Source organism: Mauremys mutica, chromosome 2 (genome assembly GCF_020497125.1).
Source record: "Mauremys mutica isolate MM-2020 ecotype Southern chromosome 2, ASM2049712v1, whole genome shotgun sequence".
Classification (NCBI taxonomy): domain Eukaryota; kingdom Metazoa; phylum Chordata; order Testudines; family Geoemydidae; genus Mauremys; species Mauremys mutica.
Window position 1 is genome coordinate 274,302,530 of NC_059073.1, and position 21,518 is coordinate 274,324,047.

The window sequence follows — 21,518 nt, forward strand, 5'->3', positions numbered from 1 at the left end:
TAGTCTGGAGAAGAGAAGACTGAGGGTGGACATAACAGTTTTCAAGTACATTAAAGGTTATTACAAGGAGGGGTGAAAAAATGTTCTTAACCTCCGAGGATAGGACAAGAAGCAATGGGCTTAAATTGCAGCAAGGGAGGTTTAGATCGGACATTAGGAAGAAAAAAAAAGGTGTTATGGAATCTCCAACAGTAGAGGTTTTTAAGAACAGGCTGACAAACACCTTTCAGGAATGGTCTAGTTATTACTTAGTCCTGCTTTGAAAGCAGGGGACTGGACTAGATGACTTATTGAGGTCCCTTCCAGTCCTACATTTCTATGGTTCTGTGCCCCCCATAGGCAGCCCAGGGCTCTCTGGGGGCTGGTTGCCCATGGCCCCCCTCCATAGGTGGTTCAGGGCTCTGTGGAAGGAGGGGTTTCCCTTACCTCCCATGGGTGGCCCGGGGCTGGGGGGGAGCGGGTTTCCCTTACCTCCCATGGTGGCCCGGGGCTGGGGGGGAGCGGGTTGCCCGTGCCCCCCATGGGTGGCCCAGGGCTGGGGGGGAGCGGGTTGCCCGTGCCCCCCATGGGTGGCCCGGGGCTGGGGGGGAGCGGGTTGCCCATGTCACCCATGGGTGGCCCAGGGCTGGGGGGAGGAGCAGTTGCCCATGCCCCCCATGGGTGGCCCAGGGCTGGGGGAGAGCGGGTTTCCCATGCCCCCCATGGGTGGCCCAGGGCTGGGGGGGAGCGGGTTGCCCATGCCCCCCATGGGTGGCCCAGGGCTGGGGGAGAGCGGGTTTCCCGTGCCCCCCATGGGTGGCCCAGGGCTGGGGGGGGAGTGGGCTGCCCATGCCCCCCATGGGTGGCCCAGGGCTGGGGGGGGAGTGGGCTGCCCATGCCCCCCATGGGTGGCCCAGGGCTGGGAGGGGAGTGGGTTGCCCGTGCCCCCCATGGGTGGCCCAGGGCTGGGGGGGGAGCGGGTTGCCCGTGCCCCCCATGGGTGGCCCAGGGCTGGGGGGGGAGCGGGTTGCCCGTGCCCCCCATGGGTGGCCCAGGGCTGGGGGGGAGCGGGTTGCCCGTGCCCCCCATGGGTGGCCCAGGGCTGGGGGGGAGCGGGTTGCCCATGTCACCCATGGGTGGCCCAGGGCTGGGGGGGAGCGGGTTGCCCATGCCCCCCATGGGTGGCCCAGGGCTGGGGGGGAGCAGGTTGCCCATGTCACCCATGGGTGGCCCAGGGCTGGGGGGGGAGTGGGTTGCCCATGCCCCCCATGGGTGGCCCAGGGCTGGGGGGGAGCGGGTTGCCCATGCCCCCCATGGGTGGCCCAGGGCTGGGGGGGAGCGGGTTGCCCATGCCCCCCATGGGTGGCCCAGGGCTGGGGGAGGAGCAGTTGCCCATGTCACCCATGGGTGGCCCAGGGCTGGGAAGGGAGCGGGTTGCCCGTGCCACCATAGGGGGCAGGTGCCTTGCCCCTCCTAGGGAAGGGAAGGGAAGGGAAGGAAGCGGCGGCCAGAGGGGAGGCGGGAAGCCAGCCGGAGCCTAGAGGAGGAGCCGCCCAGCGCAGCAGCGGCAGCAGCGGGGCAGGCAGGTGGTGTCAGTCTGGGCTGGAAGTTGGCCGCGCAGGACCCACCCGGGGCGGGAGTGACGGGCTGAGGCTGAGGGGCAGCAGCCGGGGCAGGTGCCGGCTGCCCACGTGCGCGGGCGGCTCTCCCGCGGACCCGATGTGTCTGGCCCGGGAGCGCTCTCCCGCCGTGCTGCTTCGCGGGGCGCCCTCGGGATGAGGAACCTGCTGCTCCTTCTCTTCGCCGCCTGCTGGAGCGCGGGGCCGGTAAGTCCCCCGGGGGCGCTGGGCTCCTGCTGCGGGGAGAGGTGCCGGGTTCGGGGCACGGCCCGGCCCCGCCAGAGGCTGCTGCCGCGGGGCAGGAGCGAGACCTCAGCCCGCAGCGCAGCGCAGCGCGTGTCCCGGGGGCTCCCCATGGGCCGCGCGGTGCGAGTCCTCTGTGACCCTGCCCGGGGCAGAGCGGCCGCGCCGGGGGCTCTCGTAACCCCCCTGCGAGAACAAGCGCCTGGGTTCAGCTTGAAAGGAGCAGGCGTGGGGCGGGGTGGGTTCGTGCAGTGAGGGGGCTCGCCCGCTTGTACAGGATCCAGTGGTGTAAGGATGGGGGGGGGGGGGTGGAGATAGCTCAGTGGTTTGAGCACTGGCCTGCTAAACCCAGCTTTGTAAATTCAATCCTTGAGGGGGGCCATTTGGGGCAAAAATCTGTCTGGGGATTGGCCCTGCTTTGAGCAGGGGGTCAGACTAGATGACCTCCTGAGGTCCCTTCCAACCCTGATCTTCTATGATTCTAAACCCAGTGTGAACATGGTGATTATAGAACGGGCTGTGCCCATCCCAGGCAGGCGCTCCAGCAGCCCTGTGCTTGGGTGTCTCCTGAAAATGTCCAAGCTATTCAATGAGAAGCAAATGTCTCAACCCACTCAGAAGTTACAGACCTGGGTCCCAATCCTGCTCCCACTTAACTCCAGAGAAGGAGACTCAAGCTGTTAGCAAATATGTGGAGTGGGGCCAAATGCAGAGTGATCCATCATCGGGCTGATGCTGCATTAATTACACTGCTGGAGTATTTACTCATCAAGGTCATTCACTCAAAGTTAAGGCTTTATCTTTAACGTGCCGGTTTGTGCACATCAAGGGAGAGAAGGCAGTGAGTGACATTTGGGACTTATGTGCTGCAATATCTAGCACAGTAGTAGTGGAAAGCCCTTAAGCTGAATGCTGTTCCGCTTGTGGGTTTCAGTAAGCCTCAGAGCCAAAGTCTGCTCTCATTTGCACTGAAGTAAATCCAGAATAATGTAATTTATTTAAATGGCATTATCCTTTATTTACACCAATATAACAAGTGCATAATTTGGCCCTTTATATTATTAGTATGTATTTTTCTTTTCTTTTTTTAATTGATTCAAATGAAAACAGGAAACGGTCTCAGCAGAGGTTTGAGATGTTCTTAGAGTATTGTCAGAGGAGAGTTTGGAAGTGGTTATTATTTATGGCTAAAGAGTTTTGCTCACTGGAGTGTGTTGGTCTATTACGGTAAAAGTGATGTTTAACTAACTTCTATACTGTGCATGTAATAATAATTATACTAAAAATCCTTATGAAATTAGTTGCTGTAAATCCTTCCCTTGCTTTAATTGAATCTAAAATTATGTTGTTTATTGACTATTTTATTAACTAGTTCATGGCTTAAATGGAGACACACAAAAGCATCTGACAACAGAACAGTTACCTTCTCTGCCTTTTAAATTTCAAAACGCAGACTAAACTTGGTAAACCATACTGATGGTAAATGCAAAATGGCTGCCAGAAGCTAATTTTGTGGTAAAATTATTGCATATCAGGTGCAAGAAAAATTGATTTATTAATGGGAATGCTGACAGACACTAAATTACAGTAGTCCAGCTAAGTGTGTATGACAGCACAGGTCTATATTGACTACTTATGTAAACTATTCTTTGGTAGAACAGGGGGAACAAGAGCCTAAAAGACCAATCAGCAGTACTGTACAGGATTGGGCCCTAAACTTTTTAACTCTGATAAAGTACATCTGAATTAAACTGGTTCCTGTATTAGAAAATGGATGTTGTTACATATCTGACATGCAGTGGGCATTTGAAAAAGAAGTATTGCATTAGTTATAGTCTTTGGGCACTACAGAATTGTATTTTCTCAAGGGAGTAACCATCTCTATTAAATCTCAGTTTGCGGAGTCCTTTCAATCCTGTGATTGAAGTTGTTTTTTCACAAGTTTCTTTGCCAAAATGTTTACAGTATGATTTACACTCTGCATTGGTGATTCTCCCGTAAATTGTTATTGGCAATTCACACTAGCACTAATAATAAATAATAATGAGTAGGAGGCATATTGCAGATTACTGAATTTTTGCAAATTGGCAAATCAAGACATTATAAAACAGGATAATACATCACAAAATACACTTCATTTATTTTGACAGTTTCTTGGCTACTGGGGCAGGGACCATATCTTCCTATTGGTTTATACATCACCTAGCAAATTGGGGCCCTGATCCTGATTGGGCATTTGAGTGCTACTAAAATGCAGATAATTAGTGTAATAATACTTGCAGGTTTTATCATTATTATTATTATTATTATTTATTTTATTTATTATTACACTTAGAAACCCTAACCTATATCAGGGCTCCATTGTTCTGGGTCCTGTGCAAATACAGAGTAAGAGACAGTGCCTGCTCTGAAGAGCTTATGATTTTAATAGACAATATAGAGGAAAGGTGGGAGAAAGGAAGTAACATTTTCATTTTACAAATGGGAAACTGAGGCTAATGCAGTCCTAGGATGCATCAGGCAAAGTATTTCCAGTAGAGACAGGTAATTATACATTATACAAGGCACTGGTGAGACCTCATCTGGAATCCCGTGTGCAATTCTGGTCTCCCATGTTTAAGACAGATGAATTCAAACCAGAACAGGTACACAGAAGGGCTACTAGGATGATCAGGAAAACTTATCTTATGCAAAGAGACTCAAAGACCTTTGCTAGTTTAGCCTAACCAAAAGAAGTTGAGGTATGATTGAGGTATGATTGCTCTCTATAAATATATCAGAGGGAGTAGGAGGAGTTATTTAAATTAGGCACCAACGTAGACACAAGAACAAATAGATATAAGCTGACTGTCAATAAGTTTATCTTGAAATTAGATAAAGGTTTCTAACCGTCAGAGGAGTGAAGTTCTGGGACAGCCTTCCAAGGGGAGTAATGGGGGCAAAAAACCTAACTGGCTTCAAGACTGAGCTTGATATGTTTATGGTGGGAATGGTGTGATGAGACTGCCTACAATGGCATGGAGCCGATCTGCGACTGCTAGCAGCAAATATCTCCAGTGATGGGACACTAGATGGGAAGGGCTCTGAGTTACTACAGAGAATTCTTTCCCAGGTGCCTGGCGGGTGGGTCTTGCCTACATGCTCAGGGTCTAACTGATCGCCATATTTGGGGTTGGGAAGAAATTTTACACCAGGTCAAATTGGCAGAGACACTGGGGGGGTTTCGCCTTCCTCTGCAGCATGAGACAGGGGCACGTGCAGATTTAAACAGGTGTAGATAGTGGATTCTCTGTAACTTGAAGTTTTTAAATCATGATTTGAGGACTCCAGTAACTCAGCCAGAGGTTAGGGGTCTATTACAGGAGTGGGTGGGTGAGGGTCTGTGGCCTGCAATGTGCAGGAGGTCAGACTAGATGATCATGGTGGTCCCTTCTGGCCTTAAAGGGTATGTCTACACAGCAATGTTAGCCCAGGCTCGAGCCTGGCCTCAAGCCTAACCCCTCTTGTGTCCACATACCAGTTGTGTTAACTTGGGGCTCAGATCTGGGGTCCAAGATTCTGCAGGGCTGGAGGGTCCGAGCCCATGTTAAACTGGGACCTTGAGTTTGAGCCCTATTGCTTTCCACAGTCCAGGCTTGATTTGGGTTCAGGAAGTCCTCCGGATGTATCCAAGTTCCTTAGGGGAACTTCCTTAGTCCTCCCTAAGCGGACAATCTGTGGTACAGTCTGTTGCACGCTATTGCAAACAGAAGCCAACGTCCCTTTACAAAGGCAGTCGTTCAGGTCAGGGTTAACCCGTGGTCTGCTGAACACAAGTCTGCAAGCACACTATCAGAGATCCTGCAGGGTTTTCAATGGAGACTGATCAGAAGATGATTTTTGCGAAGACAGCTGCTTCCTGATCACAGCTAGATTTTGGTGCACGCCACCCAGGCCTTCCTGCACATGCAGCCCCAGGGAGGGCAGGGCGGGCCTGGGAGCAAGGGCCAGAGAGTCGAGCGGGAACTAAGCATCTGCCTTGCAGGGAGAGGGAGCGGCAGAGCTACCAGCTCAGCATGGCTGGGGGAGGATGACCCCCAGGACCCTGGCTCCTCCCTCTCCATACAGGGCAGCCACTTGGTCCCCGCTCCACTCCCTCCTCCCCCCGCTCACCACGGGGCTGTGTGTGCAGAGGTGCCCTGGCAGAGTGCACTGTGAGGCTGGTGAGTGCAAACCAGCCCCAAAACTTCCCCATAGCCTCTGGGGGATCCCTTATCCCTGCCTCCCAGGGTGCAGCAGGGGCAGGGATAAGAGATTCCTGAGGATGTTGGAGCACACTGCACCCCAACCCTGGGGGATGCACTTCACTGCTCTGCAGCCAGAAGCAGACAGGTTGGGGTGTGGCTCTGTTTTTCCTCTGAACCCTACATTTTATGTCAAACTTCAAAACAAACAGACAAAAATCAATAGATTAAAAAAACAACCAAACAAAACCACCTTCACTGAACATCCCATTATAAAAAATTAAGAATCACAGTTTCATTTTAATAGTTTGACAGCCCTGGAGACTGATGTCCTAATTATCCTCAGAATAGGTGCACATGGGAATGAGAGTTTTTCCACAGTTCAACATATTCATAGTGCTAGAGTGTCAACACTGGGTGGAGGAAGGCACTCTGGGATAGGGTTACTTTGACTTGGGTCTTTGCACTGCAGTGTGGATGCCGGAGCCCTAGGTTCCAGTATGGGTCAGAAAATCCTTAACCTAGGGTTAAAATGCATTGTAGATGCTCAAGCCCAGGATTTTCTGACATGGGTCAGCTGACTTGAATCCCACTAACCCTAGGCTTACATTGCTGTGTAGACAAAGCCTATGGGGTGCTCAGAGAACAAGGGCCAAGTTTTCAGAAGTGCTTAACACTCATGAACTTCCACTGTGATGCTATGGCCAGATTGAATAGAACATCCAGTGCTCTGACTCCTGAAAATCTGGTCTTAATTAACTTGCCCACGATCAAACAGGAAATCTGCAGCGCAACCAGGACTTGAACCTAGATCTCCTGATCCACTCCACTGCCTTAAACCCAAGACCATCCTGCCTCTCACTTATTTATAATACCTCACAGTGTACTAACTGATGTTCTAATATTATGTAAAAGTAATGGTGTTTTGTAAATTAGACCTCATTACAAGTTATTAAATCTTTGCTGACAAGAGGAGAGAGAGGCCATCACTTTGTGCATGAATTACAAAATGTGCAGATGATTGAACAGTTCAGCAAAGTCTTACTGCCTTATAATTTTTTCATTTGCTTAATCTTGCTGCTGTATTCTGAGAGACTAAAATGTATTATTATTCCTAAATATTTTCTGTTGTCCCTACCCCCTCAACTCTGCCAACATTTCCACCCTTACCCTCCTGCTTGTCAATTTATTGCACAGTCACCTGTTCCATGCAGACTCCTGTGCATCGTGTGAGCTTCTTGAGTTCATTCCTCCAGTTCTCCTGCTGTGCTGCCTGCCATGAATCTCATTGACTTGAATAAAAACAATTCTATTTGTTGTTCCCCTTCCTCTAGTCTCAGTCTACCTAACTGTCTGTGCTCATGGGCAGGGACCCTTCCTTCTTGACTGACTTGAAAGTGCCTGCCATATTGTGGGCAGTGCTATAAGCAAAGGAGGAATAATGATAACACAGCTGTTTTAAAATGAGTTTCCCACTGCATGCTACTTGCTTAAATCAAAGAATCTGTAATGAAGTATTGTCAGAGGCAGCTCTAGACATTTCGCCGCCCCAAGCATGGCAGCATGCCACAGGGGGCGCTCTGCCGGTCGCCGGTCCCGCCAAAGCCTATACGCCTGCGGGAGGTCCACCGGAGCCCTGCACGTGCTTGGTGTGCTGGGGCCTGGAGCCGCCCCTGAGCATTGTGACCCCCAGAAGGTAATGGTCACACTGTGACAAAGAAAAGCAAATGTTATTACATCAAAGATGGTGCAGTTTGATTGCTTGACACACATAGTGATGCAAATTCAGCTTTTCTAAAATGAAGCAGTTTTCTTAAAAAATCAAAAATGTACTTGTCGCCCCATTAAGGATATTATATTGGAGTACAGATTGACACACTGCCTTTCTGTAGGGCGGGGGGGGGGGAATTTCTCAGAAGAACGTTGGTAAATACACTATGTTGTCAAGGACTCTTTTTTGTAAATGGCAATGTTGATTTTGGAATTCTTCAGAAAGGAGTTGAGGAGGGCTTCTTTTTATGGAAGAGCATTCTTTTAATGTTTCATTTTGAAAAGCCAAAATGCATAGACTTTGAGGAAGGACTGTGCCTAGCACACTCTTAAGGGCTTAAAATAACAAATAAAAATTGTGGATTCTTTGATTGGTAGTTGCATTCGTCATGGAACATTTTAATTAAAATGCTTTAAGACCCAGTCCTGTTTGTTCATTTTAAACAGGTGAATGGCATCCACCCAGAATGCAGATTTCAGCTGGAGATTCATGAGGAGGAAATAAGATGTATGGAACTTATAAACAGTGTCAAAACAGTGGCATTTAAAGGTAAGAAAAAGATGTGCTGCAATGCACAGATAGCTTATAAAGAAAAAATCCTTATTCATCAGCACTGTTGAACTTCTTTGACAGTTAAAATTACATTTTCAGAATTTATTTGTGCTGTGACTGTACTTTTTATGAATTGGATAATTCATACTGACTTCATATTGAAACTAAAAACTAAGGATGAGAGGCCTAATTAACATTCTGATGCACACGGCAATTCAGATACAGGATCAAATTAATCCTTGATGTATCTCCATTGAAATCTATGGAGTTATGCCACAAGTGAACTTGGACCTCTCAGTTTTATTAAAAGACCCCCCCCCACAATTTTCTGGATACAATAACATTAAAAATATACACATGCAACTTACTGTACCTAGGTGGAGGAGAGAGGAGAAAGAAAGTGACCTATAATTAGATTTCATGAGGAGGAGACCAGTTCTACTTTTTTCTTCTGTTTTAAGCTTTTAGGGGGGTTTCTCTGCAATTGTAACATGAGTGGAAGGTAAAATGATCAGAAAACAAATAAAAATGTATGACATTTTCCTTGTAAGTTGGAGCCTCTGACAAGGTCACCAGTTCACAGAGCAAATATACTTTTCAGTATGAAGGTAAGAAATGTACCCTGGCATTTTCAGTGTGAAAACAATAAATAATCTAGTGATGCAAAGGAAAAACAGATTGTAGCATTAAAGTACCTAGAATGGAAGCCCTGATTAAGAACTTTGTTTAAAAAAAACAAACAATTTATTATCATTTGTAGGTAAGGTGTTTCTCAGCTGGAAGAATATGTTTGTTATATGTATATTTTCATTACAATTATTAGTGTTATATTATATTTGTATAAGCCCTATGGCCAGAAGCTCCAGAGGGGAAAGAGTTCTCTACTCTCTCTATTGATGAAAAGGGAAAAGTGCTGCCATAAAAACCTCTTTTTTGTACAGATACCTACACACCCTTTGTGACTCTTGAGATGAACTTGGGAGTTTAGAAGACAATGGGCTCCAGGGAGGCTCTGAGAAGGAAAAGAGCTATTACCTTGTGGTAAAAAGTTCATTTCTAGAGCTGGCTAGGAATTTTGCAGTTTCCACAAAATCAAAATTTTTCATGGGGAAATTTTTTTGTTTTCAGTTGAGAAAATTGAAATTAAATATTCTGAATTGAAATATTTCATTTTTTATCTGACACAATGCATTTCATTTTGAATCAGTTCAACAAAACATGAAACTGCATTTCCCTATCAGCACATGGCCTTGTGGAATTGTAGTTCAGGCCCCAATTCCCTCTTATGGACGGGGATCCCTCGAGAACTACATCTCCCATAATGGAATGGGGATTTCCCTCTGATTGAGCCTTGTGGTGCATAATGAGTTTCTTCTCCCCTGTGCAACCTTTTTGGAATTCAACACCACAGAACTTGCCAAACTACCAGGTGTCAGCAGCGTCCCTTTACCATGACCCCTATTTCATGATCCCCTGGAGGTCTCTGAGATTTCAGTGTGTGACTCCTAGAGTACATATTCAAATATGCATTTGCCTGCACTAACACAGTCAAAAGCAGTATATTTTTCTATCATTTCTCCTTTTGATTAATCTGGCTCAGACATTAGAAGAAGTGCAGTTGTAATAACAGTGGCTGTTATGTACATTGATATCTGTTCCAAGAAAATTCCCACTGAAATCATTCATCTACTCCTAGATTCTGTATTCATAGTGAAATTGTTTTAAGGAAATAAGTGTTAAAGGAAGTGGTAAATGTTACATGAAAAATACTAATGCATAGCCAAATGATGAAATGATTAATTATTTAAGTAGGCCTAGTAATCTTAAATTAATAAATTCATATGAACTATTTAAAAATCCCAATTTAGTTAACTTCAAAATCCAGTTGTGCTGTTCACTGTTGCTGGGCTGGTCCAAGGAGGAGTTCCCTGCTGTGAATTTTAGCTGCCTTTGGCTTTTGGAGAGGAAATGCTAATGTGATGCTTTGACTTTTCTGAGGGGTTTCCTTTCAACATGTTGTTCAAACCCTCCTACCATTTTATGGTGGTGGTTTCTCAAAAGGAATCTGCATACTTCTTCTCACGCCTTGCAAGGAAGCAGTACTTCTGACAGTATTGATTCAGTGCAGTGGGGCAGAGGGGACCCAGCGGTGGAAGATGGGCTTGCACATGTAATTAAGTGCTAGGCTGGAGAATAGATCCAGGGAAATGAATCCAGTTTATGGGGTGTATGCTTAACACCCTTGGATAATTTTATATCTACAACTGATGTTAAAGGTAACTTCTACCAAGAAACTGGCCAAATGGCACTCCTAGGCTAATAATATTCACTTGCATATCCAGAAATATTTGTTATATGTGTGTCCTTGATGCATCAATAAACTGTCTCTGTTCATGAACAAAATATCCTAGTTTAAGGAATCTTCTATACTCAGACATACACACCCTTCACATTTGTGTTACCTCTGATGCACTCCAGAACAGCAATCCCAAAACACCAGGAAATTGAAGCAATGTAGGTTGTCAATCAAAACATGTAATAACCGTGAACCAGTTAAGTCAGCAACAGTATGAACAAACGTAACAGTCCAAATGGCAAGCATATAGCAGCAGGCCGTGAGTAACTACACCCCCGCAACCAGTGGTGATCTGGAGCCGGTTTGCACCGGTTCACGCAAACCGGTTGTTAAATTTTGAAGCAGTTTGAGAACCAGTTGTTAAAAATTGTTAAAAAACAAATGTTATAAAATGATCTTAAAACCAAATAATCTTAATCTTATAAAACGGTGTAAAAAATAATACGGTGTACAAAATAAATTTCCAATGCAAAGGGACGCAAAATTCTAGCAGTTAAAGAGCCGTTTATACATCAGATAGGTCAAGATTTATGTTGCTATGCACGTGCACATCTAATGTCATCGCAGGCTGCGACTCGGTTTCATCCAAGTTCGTCCTGACGCGAGAGAAACGTCTAGTTTATTATTTTATTAACGGGTTGCACTTGCCTCGTTCGTGCACTTGCTCAACTGTTTTCTATACAATTCAACACGACCAGTGAGTCATAGTCGGTCTGTTTGTTTCTAGTAAATTGCATGTGATATTTTGGTGTGTAATACTAACTGGACTGTTATTCGAAGATTGAAGTTTTCTATTCAATATTATTTACTCTTCATAATGAAACACCAGAAAAGCATTAGTGATTGGTTTTCCAATAAAATGACAAAATCATTAGTCAGTAGTTCTAGTAGTGAAAATAATTATTTAAATACTGAAAATGCTGATGAGAATAATTTTGGTGATGAAAATATCTTATATGTTGAATCATCTGAAAATTTGTCCACAGTGGAAGAAGATTTACATGATTGTGAAAATTTAGTACCTGATTGTTGGACTTCCGAGCAGGCACAATATTTTTTAAAGAAATATAATGGCATGATAATTAAAGGCAAAAATGTTGGCTGTTCCCACTGTGCAAATACATCACATTTGGGGGTCCTTGGAGGAAAATCTTTACACATTTCTTTGGAATGGCAAAAGTGTACTATTAAAGCATCTGGAACTGATTAAAAAGTTCAGCAAGCTTCATTAAGAAAAAAAAGGAACATTTTGAATCAAGCTCTCATTTGAGAGTTATAAATATTTTAAATGAATCTAAAAAAGAACTTCTCACTACAGTGATTGATAAACTTACTGAAAAAAATATTGCAATAACCAGTAAAATTTTCAACATAGTTTACAGCTTAATAAAAAGAAACCGACCAATGTCAGATATGGAGGATGAAGTAGAGCTACAAATTAAGAATGAAACTGATTTAGGGAACTGCCTACATTCTCGATTTTCAGCCATCAGAATCGTAGAGCATATTGCTGAATTAATAAGAAAACAAATTTTTAGTAAAATCATCAAAAACAATTCAAAGATTTGTATTATTATTGATGAAGCTTCTACAATTTCAAGTAAAACTGTGCTTGTAATTCTTATAAAATGTGAATTACAAAATTCTTCACGAACAATTTTTCTCAATTTAGTGGAATTAGAGTCAACAAAAGCAGAAAATATTTATAATACTTTGAGAAATACGCTAACCAATACAGGATTTGACACAGAATATTTAAAGAAAAATTTAATCAGATTTTGTTCTGATGGCGCGAGCACCATGTTTGGACATAAATCTGGAGTTGCTACAAGACTGATTCAAGATTTTCCAAACATTATAATTTGGCATTGTTTGAATCATCGGCTACAACTGGCATTAGATGATGCTCTAAATGATATCAATGAAATAAGCCATTTCAAGATTTTTTGGACAAGATTTATGCAATTTTTCATCGGTCAAATAAAAGTCAGTTTGAACTTAAACAAGTTTCTGAAGAACTATATATTGAAATCATCAAAATAGGCTGTGTTTTTGGTCCACGATGGGCTTCTTGTAGCCTTAGAGCTATCAAAGCGGTCTGGAGAGCTTATCCAGACCTTTATATTTATTTTTCCAAAAATAAGAAATTTTCTGGCATGGAGAAAAGATTGAAAATCAAAGAATTTTTAAAAGACTTGGCATTAATGATTGACATTTTGAATGAACTTGCATTAATATCAGATGCACTGCAAGCGAGACAATTGAGTTTAATAAAGGCAGATAAGCTAATGAAATGAACGATTGATTTTTTTCATACAATTGAAAGATAGTTTTGGTATACACGACAATAAAATTAATGAAATGATCGAAAGTGATGCTTTTAAATGCATAGAGTTTGAAGATAATGTAAGGTTTAAATCACTGCCACGAGACAAAGTAATAGAGTGTATTATTGAAAAAATGAAGGCAAGATTATTAAACGAAAATCACATTAAATATAAAGAAGATAATTTAGGTCATTCTAGTAATACACCTAAAATAGTTGAATTATTCATGGATACCACTTCATGGAATATTGAAGAAGTCAGGTTCCCTTGGAAATCAGGAGAAGAAAAAGTGCATGAATTAAATAAATTCATAAAATTTGTAGTCGATTTAAATGATTTTCATGACTATGTAGAGAATAACATTCAATCAAAAAATCCTTCTGATCCGGAAACAATGAGGAAAGCAAAGCAAAATATGAACACAATTGCAATTAGTTCCGCAGAAGCAGAAAGAGCTTTTTCGTTGATGAATATTATTTGTAGTGATTAAAGGGCGAATTTAACAATTAAACATATCTCAAACTTTATGACCATCAATTTGCTGGGAAAACCAGTAAGTTCCTGGAACTCAATACCATATGTTAAATCATGGATGAGAAGTCATTGATTCACATTAGATACCAGAGTTCGTGTATCCAACACCAAAGATTATGGAGAAGATCAAGAAGCCATTTGGAAATTACTACCTAATTAGTAATAAATAATGTACTTAAATATTCTTTAAAATATTGTTTGTTGCATTGTATACTTCAACATGAATATATTACACTTTTTATTTTTAATAACTTAAGCAGTTCACATGTAATATTTTAAAATACAAGAATAATAGACATGTCATTCTTAAATATTATTATTGTTTGCTTACTCATACATCTCTTCTTTATATTTTCTTCTTTTCAAATGTATTTTAAATTTGTTTAATAAAGCAATACTTTGTTTCTATTGTAATAAACATGTAAACATGTTTTTTATTTTTTTTATTGTTAAGTATGACTCCCAATGACTCAATGCATTGCCACTTCTTATGGAGAAAGGTACAAAAAATACATACTGTGGCACATCCCTTAAATCAGTTGTTAAGATTTTGGCAGCTCATCACTGCTCCCAATGCTATGCGCACGCATGCACACAAATTGGAACACTGAGTTCAGGAAGCAGGAACCAAGAAACAAACAGGAACAGGAAGCAATAAGCAGGAAGGCAACACACACACTAGTCATTGCAATTTACTTAACTGATAAGAACAATGTAGTCAAATGGTTTTACTTCGAGATGGGCTAGTCGCCTTTGTTAAAATAAGAACCACCTGAAACCTTTGCCCTAAACTTGAATCAAACTTCTAAAGCTTATTTAAATAAAATAAATTAATAAGAAATATTTCTCTTATTTTGAACAGGAGGGCTCTCTACATGGTCCTTGCTTCATCTTTCTCACTGACCTTGGTATCTGCTGCCTGTCACACCAAGGCCATAATAATGTTAAAATTCTTCCCCATTGACTGGCAAAGTGGGTGAGGTAATATCTTTTGTTGGACCAACTTCTGTTGGTGAGAGAAACAAGCTGGTCCAATAAAAAATATTACCTCACTCACCTTGTCTCTAGTATCCTGGGACTGACATGGCTCCAACAACACTGCTTATCCCCATTGACTGAAATTTAGTCAGCAATGGAGGAACTCACTTCCACTTGGGGAATAAAAACTCACTGAGCCTGCACTACTGAAGTCAGTGGGAATTTTTCCACTGACATAAATGGGCATAGGATTGAGCCCTGAGTCCCTGGGCACAATTCTCCAGAATCTGATTGCCATACATGGTGATAAGATTGGTTAGGGTAGGCCTCCATTCCCTCTGGGAGAGGCAGCCTCTCCTTATGCCTGGAAGTGTATCTGCAGTGAGAGGGAGAAGAAATATAGATTCATGATTTTTTTTTGGTAGGTCAGAAAGGACCGTTACAATTGTCTAGTCTGAGCGCCTGCACAACACAGGCCATACATAGCACCTGCCAGTAATTTCTGCATTATACCCATTATACCCAAGATCCTGTGGTCTTCATGGGTCAACAAATCAATATTGTGGACCATGCCCTCTGTTAGTCGAACGCTGTATATATACTATAAATATAACAAATCCACAGTTTATGCTAACAACATGGATCCTGTGCAGGCCTGTCGACAGAAATTCCGGGCCCCAGGGGGGATGGGACCGAGGGTGGAAGTGACAAATTCATCACTTCTGGGACTGCACCCCCCTCCTCTCCCCTGCCCTTGCCTCCCCTGTTGGCAGGCCTGATCCTGTGTTCCACTTAGGATATTTTGTAGATAGTTTGTTTGGTCTATTGCCTTCTTATTTGACCTCATAAAAAATCCAAGGGGAAAAAACCTATACCAAATAAAAAATTACTTTTTAAAAATCTTAAAACAATCCAGTAGCAAACTGCTGTTGTTGCTGTGGGTTTGACATTTCACACAGTTCTAAAGCAATAGATTCATATCTGTGCACCTTTAATTAACCTTGTAAAAGAGAAAGAATGACTGTCAAGGTCAAAGATGTTAGAGCTAGATTAGAAAAGTTAAAAGCATTAGATAATTAGGCTGTGTATCATAATTTTCTGTACAAAAAAAATGATAAAGATTTAACTATTTAAAAAAAATCTTTGAAATCTGAATTTCTCTTTGATTTTGGGCTTTGTGGCTTAGACACTTTTAAATCAATAGTTTCAGATGTTGCTTCCCAAATGTGTTTTGTGAAACCCATATGCCAATTAAAAATTTTAATCTTTGATGTGGCATGTAATCTCCAGGAAGGTATCTTGATGGAAAGATAAGAAAACAGCTTTGGCAGGAATTTTCACAGAGAACTTTTACAAACATTTCAAAGAGAAATTTCGAAATGCAGTGGGTAATAGAAAAACAAAAGGACAAGCAAAAAGATGCTCTAACTTATTCATAGATTTTAAGACCAGAAGAACCATTCTGATCATCTTATTTGACTTCCCACATAACACTGGCCATAGAATTGTACCAGAGCAAATAACTTGAACTAGAGCATATCTTTTAGAAAGTATCGAAGATACTGATTTGAAGATTTCTAGTGATAGAGACTCCACCACATCCTTTGGCATATTCTTAAATGATTAGTTTATCTAAATGAAAACTATCATTTTGATCATTTATTTGCATTATTAAATATAGTTTTAGTTGCCTGTTCTATACTCTGGACACATATGCCATAGGTTAAACCACACAAAATCAGGGTCAATCGGGGGTGAATGGGCAGAGGGCCATTTGGCCTGGGCCTCAAGCTCAAAGTGGGCCTCAAATTTAGACACTTATTAATTTTTTGGCATTTGATAAGTTTCGCAACTTGTTTTTATGCGCAACCCTATCGGACCAAAATGTTGTTATACCAATAGAATAAAAACCAGCAGGATCTTATTAAGAGGGGGTAAGGCAAAGATGCCACATTTATTGTAAATATAATAATAAAGCAAAAGATAAAAGTAAACAATGTTGTTTGACTACTTATTCCTATCACTACTTATTCCTTATACACACATATATATTCATTCACACAATCATTCATTCAAGTTCTGTATAGGGGTTATAGTTACCAACCTAGAAGTTGCTCATGCCAAGTTACTGGCCAGGTATCTTGGTCATGAGGATGGAGCCGAGTCTGTGTCAGATGCACCTGATGCTCCTGGAGGTTGGCAGCAGAACCAGAGACTCAAAGTCCTCAGTCTTTAGAGTCCATTCTTATAGGAATTAATTCCTATGTTAGTCTATGGGAACTGTTTCATCCTGCTGTTGCTGACGCAATCAGCAGATGGCACATTCCTGGTGGTTCCACACTGTTCAAAGTTTGTGTTTCTCATCCTTCCAGGTGATGGGATGGATCCCAGTTTACCCTCCGGGGGTTGTCTGGTGGTCCACTTGACACATTCTTCGGCCGATGGATACTCCCTTTCTAGGTTGGCACCTCCCTAACCATTCATGTACATCAAGCATTCTTCAACATACATTCCATATCTTAACCATATTTTAATGTACTTTCTCCACCACTTTTGGAGTGTGTGCTAATTCACTTGAGACTCCCGGCCCTTTAACCACAGAGAGTGGGGGTTTGTTCCTACCAGCCGTTGCTGTTACAATGAAGTGAAAGTCACTTAATGGCTTATAGCATTTGTTTACATTGTATCAATTACAGCTTAAGGCTCACAGCAGGGGTGGTAGCATAGTGTTCACTTCAAGAACAAAGTCAATTAACTTGTTTGTAAATTTTACATAGTAATAGAGTATCTTTCACAGGATAGATACAATCAATGGTTTGTACAGACAGTAGCTTACAAGTTTTAACAGAAGACCCAAGAGATTTTTGTACTTGGTGAAACTGTTGGATTTTTAAAGTGTGGGGAACAAATTATGGAGGGGCCACTGTCACTTGGGGGAATCACTGTTAGTACCTTCTTTAATATCCCTACAATGTGACACACTCTCTCAGCTTAGAGCTGCAAATTTAAGCAAATGAGAGATGTGATTTGGTAAAAGACATAATTTTTTTGTTAACTGATTTAGATTTTGTCATATTAAAGAGTTAAAAATGTTCATAAATATTAATACAAATATATTGGTTCTGATGGCGCAAGATTAGACTGTGATGAACATGTCCTCTCAGATCAGCTGATTATATAAACAAATCACTGCTAGTAGTTGGTGCTGGATCAAGTGAGTGTTGAAAGGTAGAGAATTCTTACATTTTAGTGTCTTTATAGTTTTACATCTAGTTGATTAAGGAATTATTTATGTGTGAGAATGCCTCATTATTATCTTTATATGGTAGCTAAAAGAGGTGACTGGTTGTTTGGTTGAGCCCTAGCTTGGTAGCTTGGCCATCATCATAGGCTTTCATAGTCTATAGGCCCAGATTCAAGGTGAAAATTTGTGAGGACAATCTTGTACAGTGAGTTTCATGAGGACACATGTTTGAGATTTTTGGACATTATATGCATCTGTCAGGATAGGTTAATCAATGGCTATTATCCAGGATGGTCAAGGACACAATCCCATGCTCTGGGTGTCCCTAAACCTCTGATTGCCAGAAGCTGGGACTAGACACCGGGGGGGGGGGGCGGATCACTTAATAATTGTTCATTCCCTCTGAAGCATCTGGCATTGGCCACTGTCAGTAGACAGGATACTTGGCTAGATGGACCATTGGTCTGACCCAGTATGATCTTCTTATGTTCTTATCTCTACATCTCTTAGTGTCCAATCCCAAGATACGTAGTGATATCCAATATTGCATCCAATTCTAGGACACTATGCTAATTTAAGTGGGCCCTCAACTCAATTAGCCCAGCTATCTCAGCTTCTCTCTGCAAGACCATGGCTGCATGGCGGCTGCACTCATCCATTTAGTTGAATGTTCTAGCTAGCTTTAGGCAGAGAAGAGGACTGTCTTGTCAGTCATTTACTGCTAGTAAAGAGACTAAAATTACCATTACTAGTTTTCTAAATGTGCAGTTTTCATGTGTGTTGAGGTTTGGTGTTTGTTATTACACTAGTATTCAAAGAACATATTTATAAAGAATGTCCAAATTATTGTGATTTAAGATCATAGATGCAAGTCCTAAACTTTATTACAGACCAATGGAAAACTGTCTTTTAAACATCTTTAGCATGGCTTTCTACTGCTAATGTTCTAGATAACGTTCAGGGCCATTCATGCATACATTCATCCATTCAGGCATACAAATATTTATAATCCCCAAACAATATTAAAAGTAGGGCTGGTCAGGAAATTAGGACATTTTCCCTGGAAAATTTTCCCATAAATTTTTTTTTTCATTTTTGCTTGAAATTTTAATTTTTTCATTTTGGTTTCAATAGTTAAACTTGTAAAAAAACAGAACAGCCACACATTGAAAATTTTTGTTTGCCAAAATATTTTTGTTTAGGAGTTTTGATTGTCTGTTTTAAGATTGAAAAATGTCAAGGTAAGCAGATACTTTTTCTGAAAATTTTAATTTGATCAAAACCCAATAATTGGTCAAAAAATTTCAATAGAATTTTTTTTACCAACAACATTTATTCGACTAAGTCCAAAGATACATTAGAAACGAAGCATTTTTGATAAATAAAAACCAAGTTCTATTTATGTTTATTTGTTTTAACCAAGGAAATCTGCTTGTTGTATAGTCTAGACTTGCAAAATTCTACTTGCAAAGGCTAGTAATTTTTATAAACTAGCAAGTAATTTTTTTGGTTTAATTTAACTCCATTACGTATTGTTGGGCAACCAGATTCTCTCTGGACTAGTAAATATTCAGGAAAACTGTGCAAGATTGCTTCAGCCCATTGCAGCCAATATTACATGGATTGTTCACAGCCTTGCACTCAATATAGTCATTGTGACAGAATGCATCCCTGTATTCACATCCTACACGCTATTATAATAATCTTTGTATGTGGCATGCCTTGTGAGATATCATTTGAAAACTTATAACTTATGGATCAGTGTTATAATGGTAAAATGCATGTAGCAATGTTAAATGTGTAAAGATATGAAGTTGAATATAAACTGAAATCATGACTAAAGTGTGGTTCCCAGATAAGTCTGGGGAGTGGCTAAACCAGTCCCTCAAAGACAAAGGACAAGCTGATGCCCCATTCAGGGGTCAGCAAAGCTGATGGACCATCACCTGCGAAGTAGCCATTCTTTGGCAAAAAAGTGGGGGGCAGGGACAAAGAGATCTGCATCTTAGCAAAGAAACAGTAATGAGGTCTCCTTCCTCCACCAGACCCCTATCTCTTGCTTCCCGGCTGGAAATGCTTTTCAGAGAGGGACTGAAACTATAAAAAAGAGGAACAAACTCCCTAAGAGTCACCTCTCTCTCCCTTTCCATCTCATGCTCCACACCTGAGAAGACAAAGGAAACAGCCATTGGACTCTGGGGAAGGGATCCTGACCTGAAAGTTTGGTCAGTAGTGCTGTTGGAAGCATGTGATGAAAAACTTTCCTTTGAATCTAATATAGTTTGTTAAACTAGGCACTAGAAAGCATTTTTATCTTTATTTTCTTCTAACTATTTTTGCCTTTTATGCCTCATCACTTATCTCACTTAAAATCTCTTTCTTTGTAGTTGATAAACTTGTTTTATTATTTTATCTAATCCAGTGTGTTTAATTTAAGTGTCTGGGTAATTCCATTTAAGATGGTATTTTATTCCCTTCCAGGAATGACAGATTTAATGTATTTGGACTGTCTGGGAGACAGCAGGGCAGTACAAGGCATACATTTCTGGTGGGAAATCTGGGACTGGGAGTGTGTTGGGATTACCCTGCAGGATAACCAAGGCTGTTGAGATCCAGAGTGTGACTGGCAGGCTGCAGTTACACAAACACATCTGGGGGTGACCTGCATGCTGGCAAGCTGTTTGTGAGTGGTCCAGGTTGGGCACAACAACAGTAAGGCATTGCAAGACACCCCAGGCTGCCCAGCCAGGGTGACACAGCTCCCTCTGATCTGCATCGCACCCTATTATGTCAGTCATTTATCCCTGTGCAAAGTAAATGTAAAGCAGACATAAAAGGCTACTATCAAGGTAACACTGAGTTAGTGTCAGAGAAAGCTGGTATGGAACTGTTATGGCTGTAGTCACCTTCTTGTCATTAGCATTGTGAGCCTGTTCTAAATTTGCTTTGTTCCCAAGCCTGTAATTTCTTTGCCCTTCTCTCTTTTCCTCTCATTCTCATTTACATATCAAAAGATGGAGAAAGAATTTCTGTCCATATGTTTGTAAACTGCCATGTATGCTGTACTGCATAGTATTGCATTCAGAGCTTTGGACTGGAAAAACATTGCCCATAAGAACTGAGGCCTCTCGAATGTATGGTCTGCTTACCATGTGAGTGGAAATCAAGTACAAAATATAATGCTTCCCAAACTTTAAAACAAACCATGGGCTAGCTGACAACCTACTGGCTCATTTTCAGACGGCTTTCATTTTATCTTGTTTACTGTACACAAGTCCTTTACTAAAAAGTATTAAACACTCCTCCTCCCAGAGTTCTTCAAGACTTTATTTGAATTGGCACTCTCTGCTATAATACAATTGTAAAGTGCCACCTAGTGGTTTATTAATATAATATAATATAATATAATATAATATAATATAATATAATATAATATAATATAATATAATATATTTATATTTATTCCTATCCAACCTAGTATTTTATATTTTTAGGGGGATGGAATCATATATACCTAAATAATTTTCATTCAGGATGATAGGAGCCAAGATACCATGGTGATACATGTAGTCTCAGTACAGACACAAACAGAAAGATGAGAAATGCACTTTAGTTTACTGTGTCTTTCATGCTGAATGCATCACAATCATTACAGTCCAACCATGCAAATAAAATGTATACTATAGGCGAAT

General features: G+C 41.5%; 1 protein-coding gene across 1 annotated transcript in view; it reads left to right on the forward strand.

Annotated features, from left to right (window-relative positions):
• Positions 1–1,625: 1,625 nt before the first annotated feature.
• Positions 1,626–21,518, forward strand: part of VIPR2 (vasoactive intestinal peptide receptor 2) — a 92,752-nt gene continuing 72,859 nt past the window's right edge. Inside the window, exons 1-2 of the mRNA XM_045007140.1 lie at positions 1,626–1,805; positions 8,282–8,384. Of these exons, the coding sequence (XP_044863075.1) occupies positions 1,755–1,805; positions 8,282–8,384 (154 nt within the window). The 5' untranslated portion in view covers positions 1,626–1,754. The remainder of the gene's footprint in view (positions 1,806–8,281; positions 8,385–21,518) is intronic.